The sequence below is a fragment of the Lynx canadensis genome, chromosome C1 (assembly GCF_007474595.2).
Source record: "Lynx canadensis isolate LIC74 chromosome C1, mLynCan4.pri.v2, whole genome shotgun sequence".
Taxonomy (NCBI): Eukaryota; Metazoa; Chordata; class Mammalia; order Carnivora; family Felidae; genus Lynx; species Lynx canadensis.
Genome location: NC_044310.1, coordinates 154,615,529 through 154,636,772, shown reverse-complemented (window position 1 = coordinate 154,636,772; position 21,244 = coordinate 154,615,529). Strand labels below are relative to the sequence as shown.

Sequence of the window (21,244 nt, the reverse complement as noted above, 5' to 3'; positions counted from 1 at the left end):
TCTTTGTAGCCAGTGATCGGAAGGAGACTGCTCTTTTTCCTACTACCTCCCCCATTTCCTTTATTCCGTCATTCCAAATCCACCTCCCGCCTAATGACGCTCCACACTCTGACCCCTTCGCCAACCGCAGCCACCGCACCACCCGGTGCCGCCCCCTTTCCCTTCCGCAACCCTTCCTCCGGGTCTTCGCAGCACCTCCTCCCCCCGGCACCTCCTCCTCGCAAATCCCTGCGTTGAGAGCCCGCCCCCTGCTTCCGGCAGCCAATGGCAGCCCGGCCCCGCCCCGCCCCGCCCCTCCCGCCGCTTCCAGAAGCTCTGGTGGGGTTTGGGCCTGGGCTGCGGGACTCTGAGCCCCTGGCTCCTCCGCTGGGGCGCGGCGGGCGCAAGTGCCGGAGGCTCGCACCCCCTCCCGGTGAGAGCCATGGATTCGCAGGGGCTGAAGGTGAGCGGATGGGGCCTGGACGCAAGTTGCCTCTGCCGGCGGCGTGGGCCCGGAGGGCGTGGGGAGGAGAGGACTTGGCGAGGGCGTCGTTATCCTGCTGTGCCTTTGCTGCCCGGGTTCGCCAGGCGTCCCAGTCGGGCGGTGCTGGCCTGTAGCTGTATCACCAGGGCCACCTCCATGGGCCCTGCCTTGGAATCTTGAAGTCCGGGGCAGTCACGCTGCTAACGAATTGCCGTTAGTGTGCGTGTCCCACCCCGTTTGGGTTGTTTACTTTTACTTTGTATCCCGTTTGTTCCGGATGCTTGGTCAACGAATAACACCTACTGCGCCTCCCGGTGCGATTTTTAAGGATTTAATTAAGCAAACTGGTGTCAATAAACCGATTGCACAGAACAGGAACACGAAAGATTATATGAAAACAAAGTACTAGGCTTGAAAATGGAGGAGTCTTTATTTTGGGGTGATGGGCTTCTTTATCACCGATTCATCTATTAAGCAAATATTTTGTGACGGTCCACTGAAGAAGTGATCTAAAAACAGGGACATGAGGCTTGAGAATTAAGTTTCTTTGTAGGATGATGATCTCCCATTTGTTCACTGATTCCCTCTTTCAGCACATGTTGATGGAGGGCTCGCTGTGTGTACATTGGCAGCTGGAGAGAGTGATGAGCAGACCTGAACAGCCCCTGCCTTCACAGATTGTACAATCTAATGCTGGACAAAAACCTTAAATTAATTCAACAAGTATTTATTGAGTGCCCACTATGTTGCTGGCACTATTCTAAGCCCTGAAAATAATAGGTCCTGCAATATTAAAGCTAAGAAAAACACTCCCAGTCTTCACTTACATTTGAGTGGGGGGAGTCAGACGGTAAGTAGTGTGTTAGATGGTGAAAAGTGGATGAAGGACAACTTGGCAGTGACAGAGAGTCCTGGAGAGTCTTCTGATTTTTTGCTTGAGTTACATTATTTTCCAAAGCCCTCCCCATCTCCTTAATTTTTTTCATAACTTTAATTTGTCCTTTGCACTATGAACTAAGTGAACTTTTCGATGAAAACACTTTCATGCCTAATACTGTTATGTGGCTCTTCATCACTTAGACTAGAGGAGTAAATCCAAGTCCTTAACATGAGGCCCTGCTAGACCCTACCTTTCTCTCCAACCTCCTCATCCTAGAATCTGCGTCTTAACATAAGACTCTAAAACAGGGAATGGCAAACTTTCTCTGTAAAGGGTCAAATAGTACGTATCTTGGGCTTCACAGGCCATAGGGTTCCTGGCATCTAACCTCCCATTGCAGCTTGATAGCGACCATAGGCAATACTTAAACAAATGAGCGAGCATGGCCCTATTCCAGTAAAACTTTATTTATGAACACTAAAATTTGAATTTCTTAGAATTTCCACATGTTATGAATATTTGTTTTGTTTTGTTCCCCCCCCCCCGCCAGCTGTTTGAAAATGTACAAGCCATTCTTAGTTTGCTGACCATACCAAAAAAAAAAAAAAAAAAGAGCAGCTGGCTATAGTTTGTCAATCCCTGCTCTACAATACAGAATGACTTTAAGTCCTCTCCATCGCCTCTCCATCCTTGTGTTTCACTGCTGATTTCTTACCAGTGCTGATTTCTTATCTCCGTTGCTGTAGTTCCTCTGCCTGGTAACTCCTCTACCCTCCTCAAGGATCATGAAGGGGAAATATGTGTACGTGTGGACGGAGTGAGGAGTTCATGATTCAAGAGGGAATTCTGAAGTCCACCCAGAGAATCTTTTTATTCTTCTGTCATCCCACACCCCAACCTCATTCTTTACATCCCTACAACACTTTATAAGCTCTTTTCTTGCTTGTATTTATGGCATGGTATTAGTCTTTGGATTCTAGTCTCAGGTTAAAATTTTAAGCCTTTCTGGGTCAGGAACCAGGTCTTATTCATCTTCACATAAACAGTATCTAGCCCAGTGCCTGGGACTGGTAGGCAGTCAGTAAACATTTGTTGGTCTGAACAAACCAAGGAGTGGTAATAGATGTGAGAGTAGGAAGTAGACTAGAGAAACAGAAGAGCCTACTGACTGGTTAGAATTAGTGAGACTGGGCAAACTGGAAGGGAGGATGCCATGACTTGATTTCTGGCTTGGGTAGAGGGGGCAAATGGAAAGATAAATCTGGAGCTTTGATGAGAGGTCTTGACACTACGTTTTTTTATTTCATCAATGTATAGGCTCAGAGGAACTTACTTTTCTCAGAACAGGAGTTTTACAGTATGATACTGTTAATTAATCCTCACAATGGTCTATAAATGATTAGTGGCATTTTACAAATGACCAAACTAAGGTGTGTCAGATGGACCAGAAATTTAAAACCAGGTCTTTTCACCTTAAATCCATGTCCTTTTTATGATACCTTTCAGGAAAATTATAGATGCTTGGTGATAGTAAATGTTGAATAGAAGTCAAGTAAGATGATATTAACATTGTCCTTAGTTGTGGCAAACAAAGAGTTCATCTGCAATCTTAGGGAAGGGCACAGGAGGAAAAGTGCGCTTTACTGAAGCGTGCTGTGTGGGTAACTGGGAACAAGAGAGCAGTAACCACAAGGAGAGATGCAGAGTAAAAGTTAAAAGGGAATGTTTGCCTAAGTGTTCAAGAGAAGCATGTGGACTGTAGCCCTTCAGAAACAACACACTGTAAAAAAGAGCAGTCTAGGGACGCCTGAGTGGCTCAGTCAAACGTTTGACTTTGACTTGGGTCATGATCTCACAGTACATGGGTTCGAGCCCCGTGTTGGGCTCTGTGCTGACAGCTCAGAGCCTGGAGCCTGTTTCAGATTCTGTCTCTCTCTCTGTCTCTCTCTCTCTCCCCTTTCCCCCACTCATGCTCTGTCTCTCAAAAATAAAAAAAATTAAAAAAAATTTTTTTAAACAGTCTAGACATTCATATTTCAATCTTTTCAATCACTGCTTCATCTATATTTCTCCCTCCTGCTATATGGGCTGCAGAGTCAGAGTAGGTGAGTATGGGATGGTCCAAATTGGTTTATGGAGGTGGATCAGGTCCATTACAGAAATAGTGAATATGGCTTCCTTCTTTGATTAGGTTAGCAACTAAGCCTTAGGTATGATCCTGAGAGAAAGGTGTAAAGCATAGACTCAATTAATCAGAACTTAGTATCTCCTGATAGTAGTTTTCTGCCAAGTAAATCTAAATAATATAATTTTGAAAAAAGCTTAAAGGTAATAATTTCCATTAAAAAAGTTTAGATCATTTGTTCTTACTGACAGTTCTTTGTTGTAGAACTCAGAAAAAAAGACATTTGACAGTAAATTGCTGAATTCAATTTGTCATTACTCTGTAATTCTCTAAAAACAAAATAGAAGCAAGATTTTTTTTTTTTTTAAAGAATCCTGTGGTCTGGCAATGGAAGGCTCTTACTAGTCCTGTTTTTGTCAATTTTCCCATTTTCTTTTCTTTTATGTTTTATTAAGTTTATTTTGAGAGAGAGACAGAATCCCCCCACACACACACGCACAAGTGTACATGCAAGTGGGGGAGGGGCAGAGAGCGAGAGGGAGAGAGAGAGAATCCTAAGCAGGCTACCCACTGTCAGCAGTGTGGGACTCGAACTCACAAACTGTGAGATCATGACCCCCAGCCTGAATCAAGAGTTTGATGCTAAACCAACCGAGCCCAGGCATCCCTGTTTTCCCATTTTCTAAAACCTTTAAGAAAATGTGGGCAAAGGAAAGAGGCAATAGTAGCCTAATTTCAGTATTGTTAAATAATTTAGAAAAAAAAGATGGAAATTATTAGAAAACATTGAGTTTTTTCAAAAATTTTGTGTTCGTTGTGTTTTGCATTTGTTACTGTTAAGTGCTAGCCTTTAACAATATTTTCAGGAACTTGGAAGGAAAAAAGAACCACATTATCTAATTTTAGATTATTTAAAATTTTAGATTAATATCTGCTTCTTAAGGTATTTGAACACCAAAATCTCTTTTAACATTTAGTCCCTGTTTCCTTTTAGACTTTGATTAATTACTATTGTCAGGAGAAATATTTCCATCATGTATTACTTACTGCCAGTGAAGGAGTTAAGAGGTATGGCAGTGACCCAGTCTTCAGGTTTTATCATGCCTATGGTACATTAATGGAAGGTATGTGCTAATTATTAAACATGTTCCATAAGTTTTAAATTCTTATTTTGTACTATGAAGTTTTTCACATTATAATTTTGATTTTCAGGTAGAACTCAAGAAGCTCTTCGGGAATTTGAGGCTATTAAAAATAAACAAGATGTATCACTTTGTTCTCTAATTGCACTGATATATGCCCATAAAATGAGTCCTAATCCAGGTATAGTATTTAAGTATAATGCTTAGGACAATATTTTCTACTCAATTCATTTTGATTTTTCTCAATTACCATAACATTTAGTCTGATAATCTATATTATAATTTTCTATAGTTACCATTTTATATATTTGTTTTATCTTCCTGACAAGGTTACTGATTTATCAAGCACAAGAAATATGTGTCTTTTATCACTTTCATATTCCTTTTATCTTAGGGCAAAAGTTTCATTAATATATAGGGATCATTTGAAATAATATAAAGTTGTATATTAGCAATTATTAAACAAAGGACAGCCCAAAATAGGTTTACACATAAATTGCAGCCAACTTTAATTTTTTTTTTATGTTTATTTTTGAGACAGAGGGAGACAGAGTGCAGGTGAAAGTGAAAAGATGAGCTACATACTAGAAAAAATATTTGCAATTCATTAACTGACAAGAAAATAGTGTTTGAATATAGAAGAACTCTTACAAAAATAAAGAGCCAATGTAATAAAGTTATAGAATATGAACAGATAATACACAGAGAAAAGGCTGATACAAATATGAAGAGATGTTCAACTTGTTAGTAAGTAGGGAAATTAAAATTGCAAAAAGACACCATTTTACATGTATCATATCATCAGATTGGCAAAATTTAAAATTTTTTTTTAATGTTTATTTATTTTTGAGACAGAGTGTGAACAGGGGAGGGGCAGAGAGAGAGGGAGACACAGAATCTGAAACAGGCTCCAGGCTCTGAGCTGTCAGCACAGAGCCCAATGCAGGGCTTGAACCCACGAACTGTGAGATCATGACCTGAGCCGAAGTCAGACGCTTAACGGACTGAGCCACCCAGGTGCCCCATTTTGCAGCCAACTTTATAGCTTATGCGCAAATCTATAGCTACGTGCAGTTTCTCCCTTCCATTGTATCTTAAGCTTCTCAAAGGCCCATATACATCCCTGCAGGACAGGGAGGGGTGCTGGTGCTTCGAAGATATTCAGTAAATTTTTATCCAGTAGTAGGTTGGGAAATATAACTAGATTATGGAAAGAACCTTATGCATAAGCCAATAATTAAAATTGTGCGAACTGTCAACGAACAGTGATCTTAATGGCTGAAGCACAATATCATAATTACAGGTAATAAAGAAGAAATAGTACTGTATTCTTTCATACATATCCAGTAACAGCAAATAACGTTACAAATGTACATCATGTTTCAAATAATTAGACTATAACCAGATGTCACAGAATGTCTTTTTTTAATATTAGAAAATTTTTTTCCAAAGCAAAAGTATCACATATCTCCTTTATCCTACATGTACTTGCACAGATCAACAAAAAGTTATTTAAAACATTAATGTGTTTAACAAGTAAACAAATCTAATGACTAGATGCTTACCTTCTGCAAGAGACTATGCCAAACACAGAGAATACAAAAGAATTGTAAGAAGTGACCCATGACATCAAGTTTATAGTCTAGTTAAGAAAAGAAAATATAAAACCCATAGAGGTTAAATTCTAATGTTACTATTAAATAAAATTATGAGAAATAAAACAAATGAGTTCATAATTAACTGAAAATGGTATGTACTATTAATCCATAGAAGAACAAAGCAAACGCTTTGTGTAAAATGGGGCCTTAATCTGGTTTTAGAAGCACAAGTAGGATTTGAATATAAAACATATGTGTCGTACAGGATAAATCAATGGGCAAATATGTGGAAGTGGTTCAGGATTAGGCTCTTGTATGGATCTCCTTTCTCTGTGCTCCAGCAGGAGTGTATTTAGGTGGAACACAGAACTTGCATAGAGAGATGTAATCAGTAAATCTAAAAAAACAGATTCGTACAAACTATTTTCCTCTTAGAATCAAGTTTTCATTTAATTGGTTATTCCCAAGAGTGTTGGTTCTGTTGGGAAATGTGATTTCCAGGACACTAAAAGGATGGAGGCAGAAATATTGTTTAGAAACACCTGAGTACAGACTTTACTTTCTACCATAGATGATTTTGAGTGGGCTTAAACTCAGGAGGGGCCCAGATGTCCATTACTATTGCCTAGGAAGGCTTAGATTATTCATGTCCATTCTTCCTGAATACAGATGTAAGCCCTGATTATAAAAGGTCCATTAAGAACTCGAGCTGATATCTGGTAAGAGCCAGCTTTGTGCAGATGGTGTCACAGCTAACAGGTGGCCTACTTGAGACTTGATAGATACCTGGGCAGGAAAGTACAAATCGTGCCCCTGCCCTGATGAGTTCTGTTTCTACAGAGTTCTGTCTCTGTATCCTGGCTACTTAATGAAAACTTCTATAGGTGTTCAAGTGGGTGCGTTGGAGGGTCTTCTTGCCAGGCAATCTGTATAGCCTTCCAGAAACAATTTCATTTCATGAACTCAAAGTCGTACCTTGGTGGTTCCACATTTAAGTTTACATTGGTATCATTAGAGATAAAAGAAAGAGTCGTAATACCTTTTTTGAGTAGCCATTTCCAGAAAGGTAGTCAGAATCACAGCCTTCAGCTTTGACATTTCTTCTTCCTTATTGCATAGTTGATCCACATTCAGATTCAATTCAGGATTTGGATCAAATTGATAGTTGTGTCCTAAGCACACGTGTAATAGATTTAAAGGTTAGAGTTATGAGAGGTGGGCCATCTTTTTAAGGGAGCTGCTATGCAGTCAGTATTAAACCATGTAAATAATGGTAATTATACTACCTTTCATTGACCAATGAGAGCAGCCAGGAATGTTTACATATTTTAGAATTGGATTAGGGAGTTGGGTAATTTGAGTACTAGTCCTGGATTTGCCCCTAATAATTTCAGAATCATTGCTAATTTTTTCAAGTCCTGTTGCTAAAAAATTTGTATATTTAGCCTTTATATCTTGAGAATGACATAAACTATAGAACTGTAGTATGCATTACAGTGGTCATTAACCACATGTGGCTGTTTGAGTGCTGGAATGTATCTAGTTTGAGAACCCAAGTTTTAAATTAACTTTAATTCTAATTAATTTTAAATTTAAAACTGATACTTGATTCAGTTACTAGAAAAGTAATGCTTGGAATAATGAATATATTGTTGAGAATCTGTTGTTTTCATCTATAAATTTTAAGGAAGCTAAGTACAAATCACATAATTTTGAAGAGAATTTAGCATTATAACTGAGATGTACCTTGTAAAAAATACATATCAGATTTTTAAAATTTAATAAGAAAAAAAGTATCTCAATAATTTTCATGTCAGTTGTGTGTTGGAATGATAATTTGGATAAATTAAGTTAAATAAAATATGTTAGTAACATCAATTTTACTTGTTTCTTTTTACTTTTTTGATGTGGCTACTAGGACATTTTAAATTACATATGTGACTTAATATTTTATTTCTGTTAGACAGTGGTGTTCTTTTTTTTTTTTTTTAATTTTTTTTTCAATGTTTATTTATTTTTGGGACAGAGAGAGACAGAGCATGAACGGGGGAGGGGCAGAGAGAGAGGGAGACACAGAATCGGAAACAGGCTCCAGGCTCTGAGCCATCAGCCCAGAGCCCGACGTGGGGCTCGAACTCACGGACCGCAAGATCGCGACCTGGCTGAAGTCGGACGCTTAACCGACTGCGCCACCCAGGCGCCCCTAGACAGTGGTGTTCTAGCGAGAACTATATTCTGTGCTCTGTTAATCATCTGACCTATTATGAACACTTGATCTAGAATTTAATTTTTATTTAATGTCTTTTTTCCCCTCCTAGATAAAGAAGCTATTCTAGAATCAGATGCCAGAGTAAAAGAGCAGCGTAAAGGAGCTGGGCCAAAAGCTCTGTACCACGCAGGCTTATTTTTATGGCACATTGGTCGTCATGATAAGGCGAGAGAATATATTGACAGAATGATCAAAATGTCAAATGGCAGTAAAGAGGTAGCTGGTCTTCTTATTTTGAAATAGATACAATAAAGGAAGCTTACATATTAAGTAGTATTTGTTCTATTCTCAATTTATAAATAACAGCTTTATTTTAATATTATTTGGTAAAATTGTGGTTGTCTAAAGTTGTCTATTTTTATGCTGTTAATTAACTCTTGAAAAAATCCCTCCCTGGTTCTTTCCCTACCTTCCTTCCTTATCTCTATCTTTCTCTCTCACTCTCCTTATTGAACTGTTCTAGGTACAAGATACCATTGTTTGCACTGTTAATAATACAAAGATCAGGAGTACATAAACTTTACTTACATGGATGGGTTAATCTAGTAGTGTCATAGAGCACCTATGCAGCTAATACTGTTAGAACGTTTATAAATGGTGTGAGAGACGTGTGATTGAAGTATTCAGGAAAAGAGTAATTAACAGTTCTTGCTCACTTTGTGCTAGGCACTATTTTGGTACTTAAGGAGAGATCACAGCTATAAATGTTAGGAGAATGAGGAAGAATTTCTTGAAGGAAGTAGCATTTGAGGTAAAACCTGAAACATGGATACAGCATCCACATGCAAAGATGATGGAAAAGGGAAACAAATACTCCCAATGTGGGGAATAATAAATGGAAATGAGAAAAACAGAGAGATGTGTTGGTTCTGTGTACAGTAAGAAGCTCACTTTTGACGGGAACACTGTAGAAAAAGAGGGTGGAAGAAAAGCTTAGAGAGGTGGATTGGGACAAATTGAAGGGCCTTGACAGCTAGCTACAAGTATTTCTATGAAATTTAGTAGGCATGGAGAGGTCATTGAGACTTTTAATTGTGGCAGTGGTATTATTAGAGTACAAATTTTGAAGACTGTTTTAAGTATGGTTTATAGGATGAACTGGCCTAAGGAGAAACTAGAGTGCTGCCCCCAAATGGTAGTACATACTTTCCAGCAGAAGGTTTTAAGGGCCTACACTAAAATAGTGTACATATATGACCACTGTAATGCATACGAAAGCTTTATAGTTTATATCATTCTCGAGATATACGGGCTAAATTAGATGCAAATTTTTTAACAACAGGACTTGAAAAAATTAGCAATGACTCTAAAATTATTAGGGGCAAGATTTTGAGGTGTCAGATATCAAGGATGTCTCTCTGAGGTCTTAAGTCTGGAGAGTTCAGATCCCAGTTAACATAAACAGAGAATATGTTGAGACGAGAAGGTAATCTTGGAGAGGGTAATGTATTTGGTTCCAGACATACTATGTTTCCACCTCTGGTGGAACAGTGAGATGGAGATAGTAGATGAGCTCTTAGGAAAAGAAAAGTTTAGAAAGAGGTATTGGACTAGAAATAAAGGTTGAGAATCATCCACACAGAAATAATAGTTGAAACGATTCAAATACAGACATTGATCTAGTGAGTAGAAATAGCATTTAGTATTCATTTCTGTCTTTTTGGGTGAAATATAGGGAGGTAAATATAATCTTAAAGATTTATAAGTTTATGAATTAACCTAGAAAAAAAATTTTTAAGACTTTATTTTTAAGTAATCTCTACACCCAATGTGGGGCTCGAACTCACAACCCCAAGATCAAGAGTTGCATGCTTTTCAACTGAGCCTGCCAGGTGCCCCTAGAAATTTTTTGATAGAAAAACAGATATCACAACTTTTTATTTGACATTAAAAAGAAAAGTAACCTGTAGACACCTTCTTTCTCATTCTATAAACCTTATAATCCATTGGCTCCCTAACACTTCTGAAAGTAAGCATCTGTGACTTCTTCAGTCTTTTAATTTCTGAGGCCATTTATCCTTTCATTTGAAATGCACTGGACTAGTCACAAGGATTAAGATAGTTGCCAGGATATCTTAACTTTTACTATATATAAAGCAAGACACTTCTGTTTTTCCATCTCTGTTCACTTGGTCTGTTTGCCCAAAGAAAGAAGTAACACATTCTTGTTTATGTATTGAATTACATGTTTAACAACTTTCAATAATAATTTACTAGCAAAGTCCCAGATGAGACTACTGGTTATTTAGTATTAATGGAGTATTTGACAAGTTTCTCAATATTGGACACATCATAATCTTAAGGGCTAAAATACATAACAGTTCCCAAAACTCTAGGCTGGAAAAGGTTTGAACCAGTTTTATTGAACACTGTTTTATTGTTCATAACATTTTTTGACAGAGTGATTGTTGTTACTAATTATAGAAAAGGACATTAGTTTTTACCTCTTTCATCAACATTTATTTCTTTTGTTTCCAATAAAATGGGAGTATGATTAGAATTTTTCATTCTACAGGGACAGGTTTTGAAAGCATGGCTTGATATCACAAGAGGAAAAGAACCTTATACTAAAAAAGCACTAAGATATTTTGAAGAGGGATTACAAGATGGAAATGATATTTTTGCTCTGCTGGGTAAGGTGAGTTGAAGTTAGGGTAAATAAATCATATTTTAAAATTTATTCATAATCTATATATTTGAAACCCAACAAAACTGAGTAGTTCAAAAAAGATAGTAATGGTTATGTTACTTTTATCAGCTCTCAACTGTAAGAGGAACTTGCATTTTATTTGTATAGGACAGTGAACTACAAACTAGAGAAAGGTATTTCCTTACCAAATTCCTGAATCCCGATTGGTTTTAATTTGTTTTATGGTGGTGGTGATGGTGGTGATGGGGGTTCCGGTGGTTCCTATATTGCTTATTTACCAAACATTTATGGTTTGTCTAATATGTGCAAGGCATCACTGTAGATACCAGGGATACCCTGAGCAAAATAAAACCTCTTGCTTTTATGGAGCTTATACTCTATTGTTGGAGACAGACAATAAACAAAATAAGTAATTAAATTACATAGTATATTGGAAGGTAATAAGTGCAATGGAAAAATAAGTAAATCAGATAAAGGGAGAGAAGGAGAGCTGGGAGTATGAACCTATAGTTTTAAATCATGTGGTCAGAGAAAGTGACATTTGAGCAAAGACCTATAGGAAGTGAGAGTTACTGCTCTGTGGGCACCTGGGGGAAAGCATTTACAAATAGAGGAGATAACAAGTTGAACTACCTTAAGGCATGTTCAGGACATTGCTGGGAGGCCAGGAGACGAGTGGAATGAGCTAAGCAGAGGGTAGAAGTGGAGGCTTGAGGAAAAGAAGGTGAGTATGAGGATGGGGGCGGGGGGGCGGTGTGGGAGAGATGAGGAGAGCCATGGCTGATTGTGTAAAGTCTTTGGCTTTTACTTTGAACTAGATGGATGGGCAGCCAGTGATAAGAGAAACAACATGACCTGACTTACATTGTGAAGGATGAGTCATTAGAAATCATTGGTGGGTAGAAATGTATAATTTGGGTCCTTTCTTCAGTTCCGTTGATGCCTTCTGAATGTCTTAAAATATTTAAAGTTTTTGATTCAGCAAAAGGAAATTAAATTTATTTGTTAGGAAAACAGCCTGTTAGATAAGCAGTAATTTGCAGGTGTAAAAAAGAAGAGAGGATTATTAGTGTCTTGACTCTTGTTAATACCCCCTCATGGCTTTTGCCAGTTTCTGTGGCTAAGTGAACTTGTTTGGATATTCGCCTCTGGTACAAATTAGTATTCACTCTGACTGCACTCAAGTTTTACCTGATGGCACTGCTAGATGAATTGAGCATTTATCAAGCTTTTAAAAAGTTTTTCTTGATCATTTCAACTCCACCCTCTTCTTAAAGAAAAGCTAATTGAGGAGCACCTGGGTAGCTCAGTTGGTTAAGCATCCAACTCTTGATTTCAGTTCAGGTCATGATCTCACCGTCCTGAGATGGAGCCCCTGGTTGTGCTCTGTGCTGGGCATGGAGCCTGCTCAAGATTCTCTTCCTCTGCCCCTCCCCTGCTTGCACTCATGCTCTCTCACTCTCTCTCAAAAGAAAAAAAAAAAGCTAGTTGATAATCTACTAAGGTCTAGGGCTATTTCAGGTGTCAGTATAAGCAGCTTAGGAGAGATTTACCTTTTGCCTCCAATACTTAAGATTTGTTTAAATTCTTTTTCTGATACAACCCATTCCAGTTATGTATTTATTTTTCAGTTAATTCAATAGAGGATGTTTGCATTAGCCTAATTCCAACTAGGAATGATAGGAACCAAGTACACAGCAAATTTAGTTTCATTTAATGTGTTATGTGGCATCATATGGGAGGTGATGGTCTAAGGAAGTAATAGATGTGGTCCTTTAGTATGATTTTTTTTTTTATATTATCAGCTATTTAGGCAGATTCCAAGGGTATATATAATTTGAAAACATTCTCAGCATTAATCTTTATGCATTATTGTCAACTATTTAGAAATTTTAATAATAATTTATTTTGGCATAGTAGCAGGGTCGGGTGGTTCTCAGGCTTTAATTATATGGGAGTTATATGGGACTACAGATGAGAATATAATCTCAAACCTATTTCAGGATTATATTGTAATTCTACTGTACATGTATTGAGACTGGACACTCATTTTGAACTGAGATATTCCAGGACTAAATTTATTCCTAAAGGAGATCCAGAAGCAAATTTTTAAAAATCTGATATATGATAAATATGCCTAATGTCTGCTCTTAAAGTGCTAACTCTATAGCTTTATTTTTTCTGACTATGAAAGTAATACATGGATACTGTATAGAATGCAGTAATATCAGAATTAAGAATAGATATCGCCATTGAAGATAACCAGTTAAACTATTGTATTATAAATGACATCTCTTTATGTCATTAAGCATAGATCTATAAATCTATAGAATGACTTTTAATGGCCACCTAAAATTTGATTAAATAGGTATGCTATAGTTTGATCCTGAATGGACATTTTGGGTTATTTTTTTTATCTACTATATCTAATATAAATCTGCCATAAATATAATCTTTTTTTTTCCTATGGTCTTATTCAATTATTTCATTAAGATACATCCTAGAAGTGAAAATATTAAGGTAGAGGGAGTTGTTTGAACTTTATTTTGCTTATTTCTTAAAGTCTTACTTTCTTTAAAGTTACTTATTTTTTATTTCTTTTTGTTTTTAAGCTTATTTATTTATTTTGAGAGAGTGCATGCAAGTGAGGGAAAGGCAGAGACAGAGAGGGAGAGAGAATCCCAAGCAGCTTCTGTGCTATCAGCACAGAGCCTGATGCGGGGCTCAATCTCACAACCGTGATATGGCCTGAGCTGATACCAAGTCAGATGCCTAACCAGTAAGCCACCCAGGGGCCCTATTTTATTTTTTTAAAGATTTTATTTTTAAGTAATCTCCACCTAACGTGGGACTTGAACTTAAACCCTGAGATCAAGAGTTGCATGTTCTATGGACTGAGCCAGCCGGGTGTCCCAGCCTGAAAGTAGTGTTTTTTTTTTTTTTTAAAGATACAAAATCTCTTCATTTTATTTTATTTTACTTTTAATTTTTTTTAACATTTATTCATTTTTGAGAGACAGAGAGAGCGTGAGCAGGGGAGGGGCAGAGAGAGGGAGACACAGAATCTGAAGCAGGCTCCAGGCTCTGAGCCATCAGCACAGAGCCAGTCACAGGGCTCAAATCCACAAACCATGAGATCATGACCTGAACCAAAGTCAGACACCCAATGGACTGAGCCACCCAGGTGCCTCTGAAATGTCTTCATTTTAGATGCTATTTGCAAATATCTTGGAAATACTTTATTCTAAAAGATAATTTTTCTGTTCTAGTTATTTAAAAGTAGATTTTATAACACAGCCACTTACATACAATATTTTTATTGTTTTGTGATGTTTTAAAATTTTCGTTTTGTTAAAAACTTATTTTATATTTCTCATTATAAAAGTGATAACTATTCCTTACAGAAAGTCAGAAAACAAAAACATAGAAAATGTTAAATGTTAGTATCCTACGTCTCAAGGGTCACAGTTATGAGAACCTCGGTATATATGATTGGAGTTTTGATGTCACTTTTTTCCTCCTATTAGGCACAATGCCTTGAGATGCGCCAGAATTATTCAGGTGCTCTGGACACTGTGAACCAGATAATAGTGAACTTTCCGAGTTTCCTTCCTGCTTTTGTAAAGAAAATGAAACTACAGCTCGCCTTACAGGATTGGGACCAGACTGTTGAAACAGCACAGAGGTTAAGTAAAAAAAGATAATACAAGTACCTTTGGATCTGGTTATTATTTCAGGGGAAAAAAAAATCTGTATTCTTTTATCATAAGATTTTTTATTTTTATTTAAGTTTATTTACTTACTTTGAGAAACAGAGAGCATGAGCAGGGGAGGGGCAGAGAGAGAGAAAGAGAGGATCCACGCTGTCAACACAGAGCCTGACATGGGGCTGGATCCCACGAACTGCGAGATCATAACCTGAGCCAGAATCAAGAGTCAGAGTCTTAACCAACTGAGCCACCCAGGCACCCCTATTATAAGATTTTTTTAATTTGATTTTTTTTCAAGCAATATAGAATCAAAAGAGAACTTAACATTGCACTGTTTTTAGCAACTGAATGTTTTGATTTATATAAATATCTGAATAGTTGTTCTAAGACAGATAATCTTTTATGCAAATATCCCTGCCCTAGTGAAGCTTATATTTAAATGAGAGGAACCATATAATAAGCAGAACAAGTAAAAGATTACGTAGTATGTTAGAAAGTTTTAAGTGCTATGGAAAAAAGATAAAGCTGGAAAGTGAAATAGGGAGTGGGAGGAGGGATTCCATTTTATGGGATGGTCAGGGAAGGCATCACTGAATAGGTGACATTTGAACACAGGGAGCAAGCCATGCAGATATCTGGGAGAAGACTGCAGAAGGTCAGAAAAGCAAGTGTGAAGACCTGAGGCAAGGGTGTGTGTCATGTTTTTAAGGAGTATGAGGGGGGGTAAGATGACTAGACAGTGAAGTCAGAGCAGAAGGGTAGGAGGGAGCAGGGGAGCCAGGATATAAATGGTCTTGTTGGTCATCTTGAGGATTTAGATTTTTCTTCTGAAGTATAAAATGGAGGATCCCCTCTCTCCCTCGTCTCCTTCCTCATTTTCCTACTTTCTCTCTCCACTGGCCTCCCACTTCTCCCACATCTTTTTCTTGATATTTACGATAAAGAAACCAGTCTTGTATCCAGTAGGTTTTCCATAAGAATTTTATTGATTGCATGCCATGTACTGTTGCTTATCCTCTGAATTTCCTGTAAATTGGTACTGGATATAGAGGCTTGGTTAGATACATGTTCAATTTTTTTTCTCTTTTTGCAGTTACTTCATAAGTGGTGATGTGTTCTTTTATCGAAGGGACATAATCCCCTGCTGTCTTTTTGTGGTAATATCAGAAATCTGTGCTCAGTACCTGGGTGCTTTAGGATTATAATATGGTTATATCATTCTGCATTTCTTAGCTGGAGTACTATTAAAAAAAATTTCGCATCAACTGGTCGGTTATCCAGTGGTATAGTTCATATAAGAAAAGTTGGATAAGTGCTTGAATCTTTTATTTCTGGGTTTCAAAAAACCAAAAAAATTAGAAAGTTCCCTAGCATCCCCGAATTGTGATTGATTAGCAGTTTGGGTTTGTTTATATAACATGGATTAAACTTGTGTGCTTCTAACCGTTTTGGTTGTTATAATTGCTCATATTGGGGCGCCTGGGTGGCGCAGTCGGTTAAGCGTCCGACTTCAGCCAGGTCACGATCTCGCGGTCCGTGAGTTCGAGCCCCGCATCAGGCTCTGGGCTGATGGCTCAGAGCCTGGAGCCTGTTTCCGATTCTGTGTCTCCCTCTCTCTCTGCCCCTCCCCCGTTCATGCTCTGTCTCTCTCTGTCCCAAAAAAAAAAAAAAAAAAAAAAAAAAAAAAAAAAAAAAAAAAGATAATTGCTCATATTGTCTCACTATTGGCTGTTAGTAGCCTCTTCAAGTTAGGTCCTTTTGACAGGATCCTAGTAGTCTTCAGTAATTTCCTTGCTATTTGGTGTATAGCAAGACGCACTAGGGTCATTTTGTGTATTTTTTTTGCCCTAAATAGGAATTAGCTGTTGTGGCGTGCAATATAATCCCTTTTAGTGGGAAGTGATATTTGGAGGCCACAATTTGGGCATTAGTAACTCTTTGATGTTTATATTTTTCTAGATTTCTTTTCTAGGCACTCTGTATGAGTGGGAGGTGGTGGAGTATCGATATAGTATATTAAATATATATATGTATATATATATATACACACATATATATTTGGGGATGTTTGTAAAAGAAAAAATAGACTATATAGTTTTTAAGCTTGATTTTTATTTACTTGGTATTTTGTGGATATTCTTTTATATCCATTCAGCCAGATATACATAATTATTTTTTAACAAAGTACACATCCATAAAGTAAACATATAAGTAGTTGATCTTTCCCCGTTGATAGCCATTTAGGGGTACACACACACACACACCCCTTTTTACACATATAGGTATATTTCTGGAGGATCATTTCTTAAATGAGGGATTACTGAATTAAAGGGAATCATATTTGTTAGGGTAGGCCGAGCTCCTATAAAATAGATCTAAACACATAATAGAATATTTTTTCTGCCATATGTAATTGTTTTGAGTGGGTGTAACTTTTGATCAGTCAGCCTTCCTCCACACTGTCATTCAGGTACCTAGGTTCTTTCCATATTGCAACTCTGCGATGTCCTAAAACCTCATGACGTTGGTATCCAGCTGGTAGAAAGGGTAAGAGTGTGGCGGAATCATTCCACTTTCCTTTAAAGCCCAGGCCTAGAAGTGGGCTGTCTCCCGTGGGCCACATCTAATTGCAAAGGTAGCAGGAACATGTCAGCTAGCTATGTGCCCAAGCAAATGAGGAAAGAATGATTTGAGGAGACAGATGGCAGTCTCTATCTCGGGTATGCATGTTTGAAATTTGCAAAGACACTACCAAATTGTCCTTCTAAGAAATTGTACTAATTTATACTCCCATGAGTACTCTCCAGAATGCCCCTCCCCCATCCTTGTCAACTCTGGCTGTTATCAGTGTGGTGGTTTTGTTTTTAACGATCTGGTAGAATAAAAGTGGTAGTATCTGGTAGAATAAAACCGTATTTTTATTTTCATTTCTTTGATTATGTTGAAATTGAGCACCTTCATATTGCTAAGGCTATTTTTTCCCTTGTAAAATGGTCATTTTTTTCCACATTATTCCCTGTATTTCAAATACATTTTTATATTTTGGGGGGCATGTTCTCCATCACATTTCTTTTTTGATAGTTTTCTTGGCTCTTTTTCTATCGACTGTCAGAATTAACTTACCAAGTTAAAAAAAAAAAAAGAAACCTAAGATTTTGGTTTGAAATGCATTGAATCTATAGATTATTTGGGGGGGGGGACCTTTTTAACCAAAAATGGGTGTTCTCATGTGGCAACTATTGGGGCATAGCAAACAGCTACAAATCTCAGGGCTTAACGATAGTAAGCACTCATTCCTCACTTTGGTAGGGATCATCTGGGGTCTGCTGGCCTCCACCAGCCCCGCCTGGTGTTCTGCTTCAGATTTTAGGTCCATCTGGGTGGTGTGGCACTTTATTGCAGTTTGGTCTCTGGTCAGCTCTACGGGTGTTCTTCTTTGGGCTCAAGCTAGAGAGCAGCAGCTACCCAGAGGTGAGCTCATCTCCGTGGTTATAGCAGAGATGCAAAGGGACAGGCAGAAGAATCCAGTGCCTCTGAAACTTTGGTGTGGCACACTGCCAGTCCTGTTCACATTCCATTGGCCAACATTAGGAAGATGTCCAAGTCCACAGCCAAGGAGCAACAAAGTACCTGTCAGCATTTATAGGAAGAACTCACTTTCATGGCAGAAGGTATATATTCTTGGAAGGTGGAAAATTGAAGCCAATAATTCATTGTACCACATCATCCATAATAAGAAACCTGGTGTATTATTACCCCATTTGTTCATTTCTTTTTTAAATGTCCTTGAGCAGAGTTCATAGGAATTTATATAGCTTTTGCATATTTTTTACTAAGTTTATATCTTTTTTGGGGTAAGGGGAGTTGTTCCTATTACTAATCAGATATTTTTCCATAATATTTTCAAATTTTTTTTGTCACATAGGAATCTGTTTTAATGTTGTGAATTACATTAAGAGACTTTTAAATATTTAACCAATCTTCTCATTCCTGAAATTCTTGTAATAAATCTTCCTGGTCAAGGTGAATTATTCTTTTAATATACTGTTATGCATGGTTAAGTAATACTTTATTTAGGATTGCCAAAGAATTTAATGAGACTGGTACAATCTATTCATATCTTTTTAAAACATATTAAAGACTAAGAATCAGTACTCACTTCAGCAGTGCATAAAGACTAAGAATCAGAGATTTTTTTTTAGCCTAAATAATGAGGTTGATAATTTTCATAAAGGAGATTTTATTTTACTACTTAAAATTCTTACTTAGATAATGGAGTAGTCAGAGCAGCAAAATGACTTTTTCAACCTTCAAATAAAAGAAAGCACATTAAGTTTATTTCAACATTAAGTGAAATGTTTTTCTGCAGGTTAATGCTTCAAGATAATCAAAATGTGGAAGCTCTAAGAATCCTGGCTCTTTACTATTTGTGTAGGGAGGGGGACATAGAGAAGGTAAGTTGTATTGTACTATTTAAGTTTCCTGTATTAAAAAATCTATAGTTACACACACACATATGCACATATATAAGAGCCTTCAAGAGCTCTTTTAGAATGTATTACATGGTACTTTTTACTTGATTCCTAGAAATACACCTTAACAAAGAGATGAGCTTCTTAAATCAACTAGTAAAGCAAAAATATTATGTAGTTAAAACTACCTTAAAAATTCCTTAAATCATTAATTATAGTATATGTGGTTTTCCACATAAAACCCCAATACAGTATTATATACATGATTAATGTAACTGGTGGTGCTAGGTATGGAAGAATATATATACAAAATATGATTTGTAGTATTTTTACGATTTAACTGTGTTTGCATTATTTAAATGGGCTTAGGATGAAATCCCATTGGACCTTATAATAAGGTACATGTTTCTCTAGTAATGAGCACATTGATTATATACTGAATTATGGAATGCCAAAATCCAGTTTGAAGCAAATAGTATTATAACAGGTAATAGATTTGAATTGTGTTTAGTCTGGTTAAATCGGTTAATATGATAGCAACTAATAAATTTTTCAGTAAATACCATAAGAATTTTAGTAGGGGTGCCTCTTCAGTAAATTTTCCTGGCATTGAAGTTACTTACCATAAGTGTCTTAGTGATTTTTCTAATCTAGAGAATATTTTAAATATAAACCAGACTATATAAGTAATTTGAAGTCCAATCTCATACAATAGTAATGTTTATACTTATGTTATTATTCATATCTCATGTGTGTCAAGAATTAATTATTGGAGAGGGAGCTTGGCATATATAGTTAATTGAATATTATGGGTATCTTTACCTACCCAAAGAATTCCATTCAATAACAGATATTTTAAAAACACATTTTAAAACTCAATTCTTTATTCATAATTCTTGAGCCTTTTAAAAGAATTTTTGGGGCGCCTGCATGGCTCAGTCGGTTAAGCATCTGACTTTGGCTCACTCATGATCTCACAGTTGGTGAGTTCGAGCCCCGGATCAGGTTCTGTGCTGACAGCTTGGAGCCTGGAGCCTGCTTTGGGCTGTGTGTCCCTCTCTCTCATTCTGCCCCTCCCCTGCTCATGCTCTCTCTCAAGAATAAATTAACATTAAAGAAATTTTTTTTAATTAAAAAAAAGAACTTTTAATACATTTTGCAACATAGATGATTTCACTGGAGTCAAGAGGGAATTTGCAAAAGCAAACATTTTTTAAATGATAATATTTATTCATGTATATGTCATGTATTCTTTTTTTCTTTGTTATTTTAAAATTATACCGGATACTTTTGTTTTAGGCTGCCACCAAGCTGGAAAACTTAGAAAATGCATTGGATGCCACAGAACCACAAAATGCTCAACTTTTTTATAAGATCACAGTAGCCTTCAGCAGAACTGTAAGAGTGCCTGCAATGTACCAGAGTTCTGTATCTGTAGCTGGGAATATAAAATAAGTCACGAAGGTTGAGGCACCAAAGGGCATATGGCCTAGAGTGAAAATACCCTACATATATAAATATGTGATAACATTCCTAAGAAAATCCGTTTGGAGGAGATAACATAATTTCTCACCAGCCATAAGAAGACATCATAAAGGCTTCATGGAAGGCTTTGTTGAGCCTTTAAGGATAGGAAAGTGGTAAATTCCAAAGGAAATGGGAAATCATGTATTTTAATCAGAGCGTAGGATTTATGATTAGAGTTATTCTTTGTTTTGTTTTTTAAAACTACAGTTGACCCTTGACTGACACGAGTTTGAACTGCATGAGTCCACTGAAAGCAGATCTTTTCAGTCAATAAAGTACTGTACTGTAAATGTAGTTTCCTTATTATTGTGATTTTTTTAATAAAATTTTCTTTTCTTTAGCTTACTTTATTACAAGAATACAGTATATAATACATATAATGTACAAAATAATGTGTTAATAGACTAT

General features: G+C 37.0%; 1 protein-coding gene across 2 annotated transcripts in view; it reads left to right on the top strand.

The window, feature by feature from the left end:
* Positions 1–313: 313 nt before the first annotated feature.
* Positions 314–21,244, top strand: part of TTC21B (tetratricopeptide repeat domain 21B) — an 82,942-nt gene continuing 62,011 nt past the window's right edge. The window contains exons 1-8 of one of the 2 annotated variants that reach the window (XM_030325033.2): positions 314–442; positions 4,463–4,592; positions 4,681–4,791; positions 8,527–8,693; positions 10,993–11,115; positions 14,655–14,812; positions 19,207–19,291; positions 20,609–20,707. In XM_030325033.2, the coding sequence (XP_030180893.1) occupies positions 422–442; positions 4,463–4,592; positions 4,681–4,791; positions 8,527–8,693; positions 10,993–11,115; positions 14,655–14,812; positions 19,207–19,291; positions 20,609–20,707 (894 nt within the window). In that variant the 5' untranslated portion in view covers positions 314–421. Of the gene's footprint in view, positions 443–4,462; positions 4,593–4,680; positions 4,792–8,526; positions 8,694–10,992; positions 11,116–14,654; positions 14,813–16,494; positions 18,509–19,206; positions 19,292–20,608; positions 20,708–21,244 lie in introns of those variants that run through there. The other variant, XM_030325034.1, reaches the window with a different exon arrangement.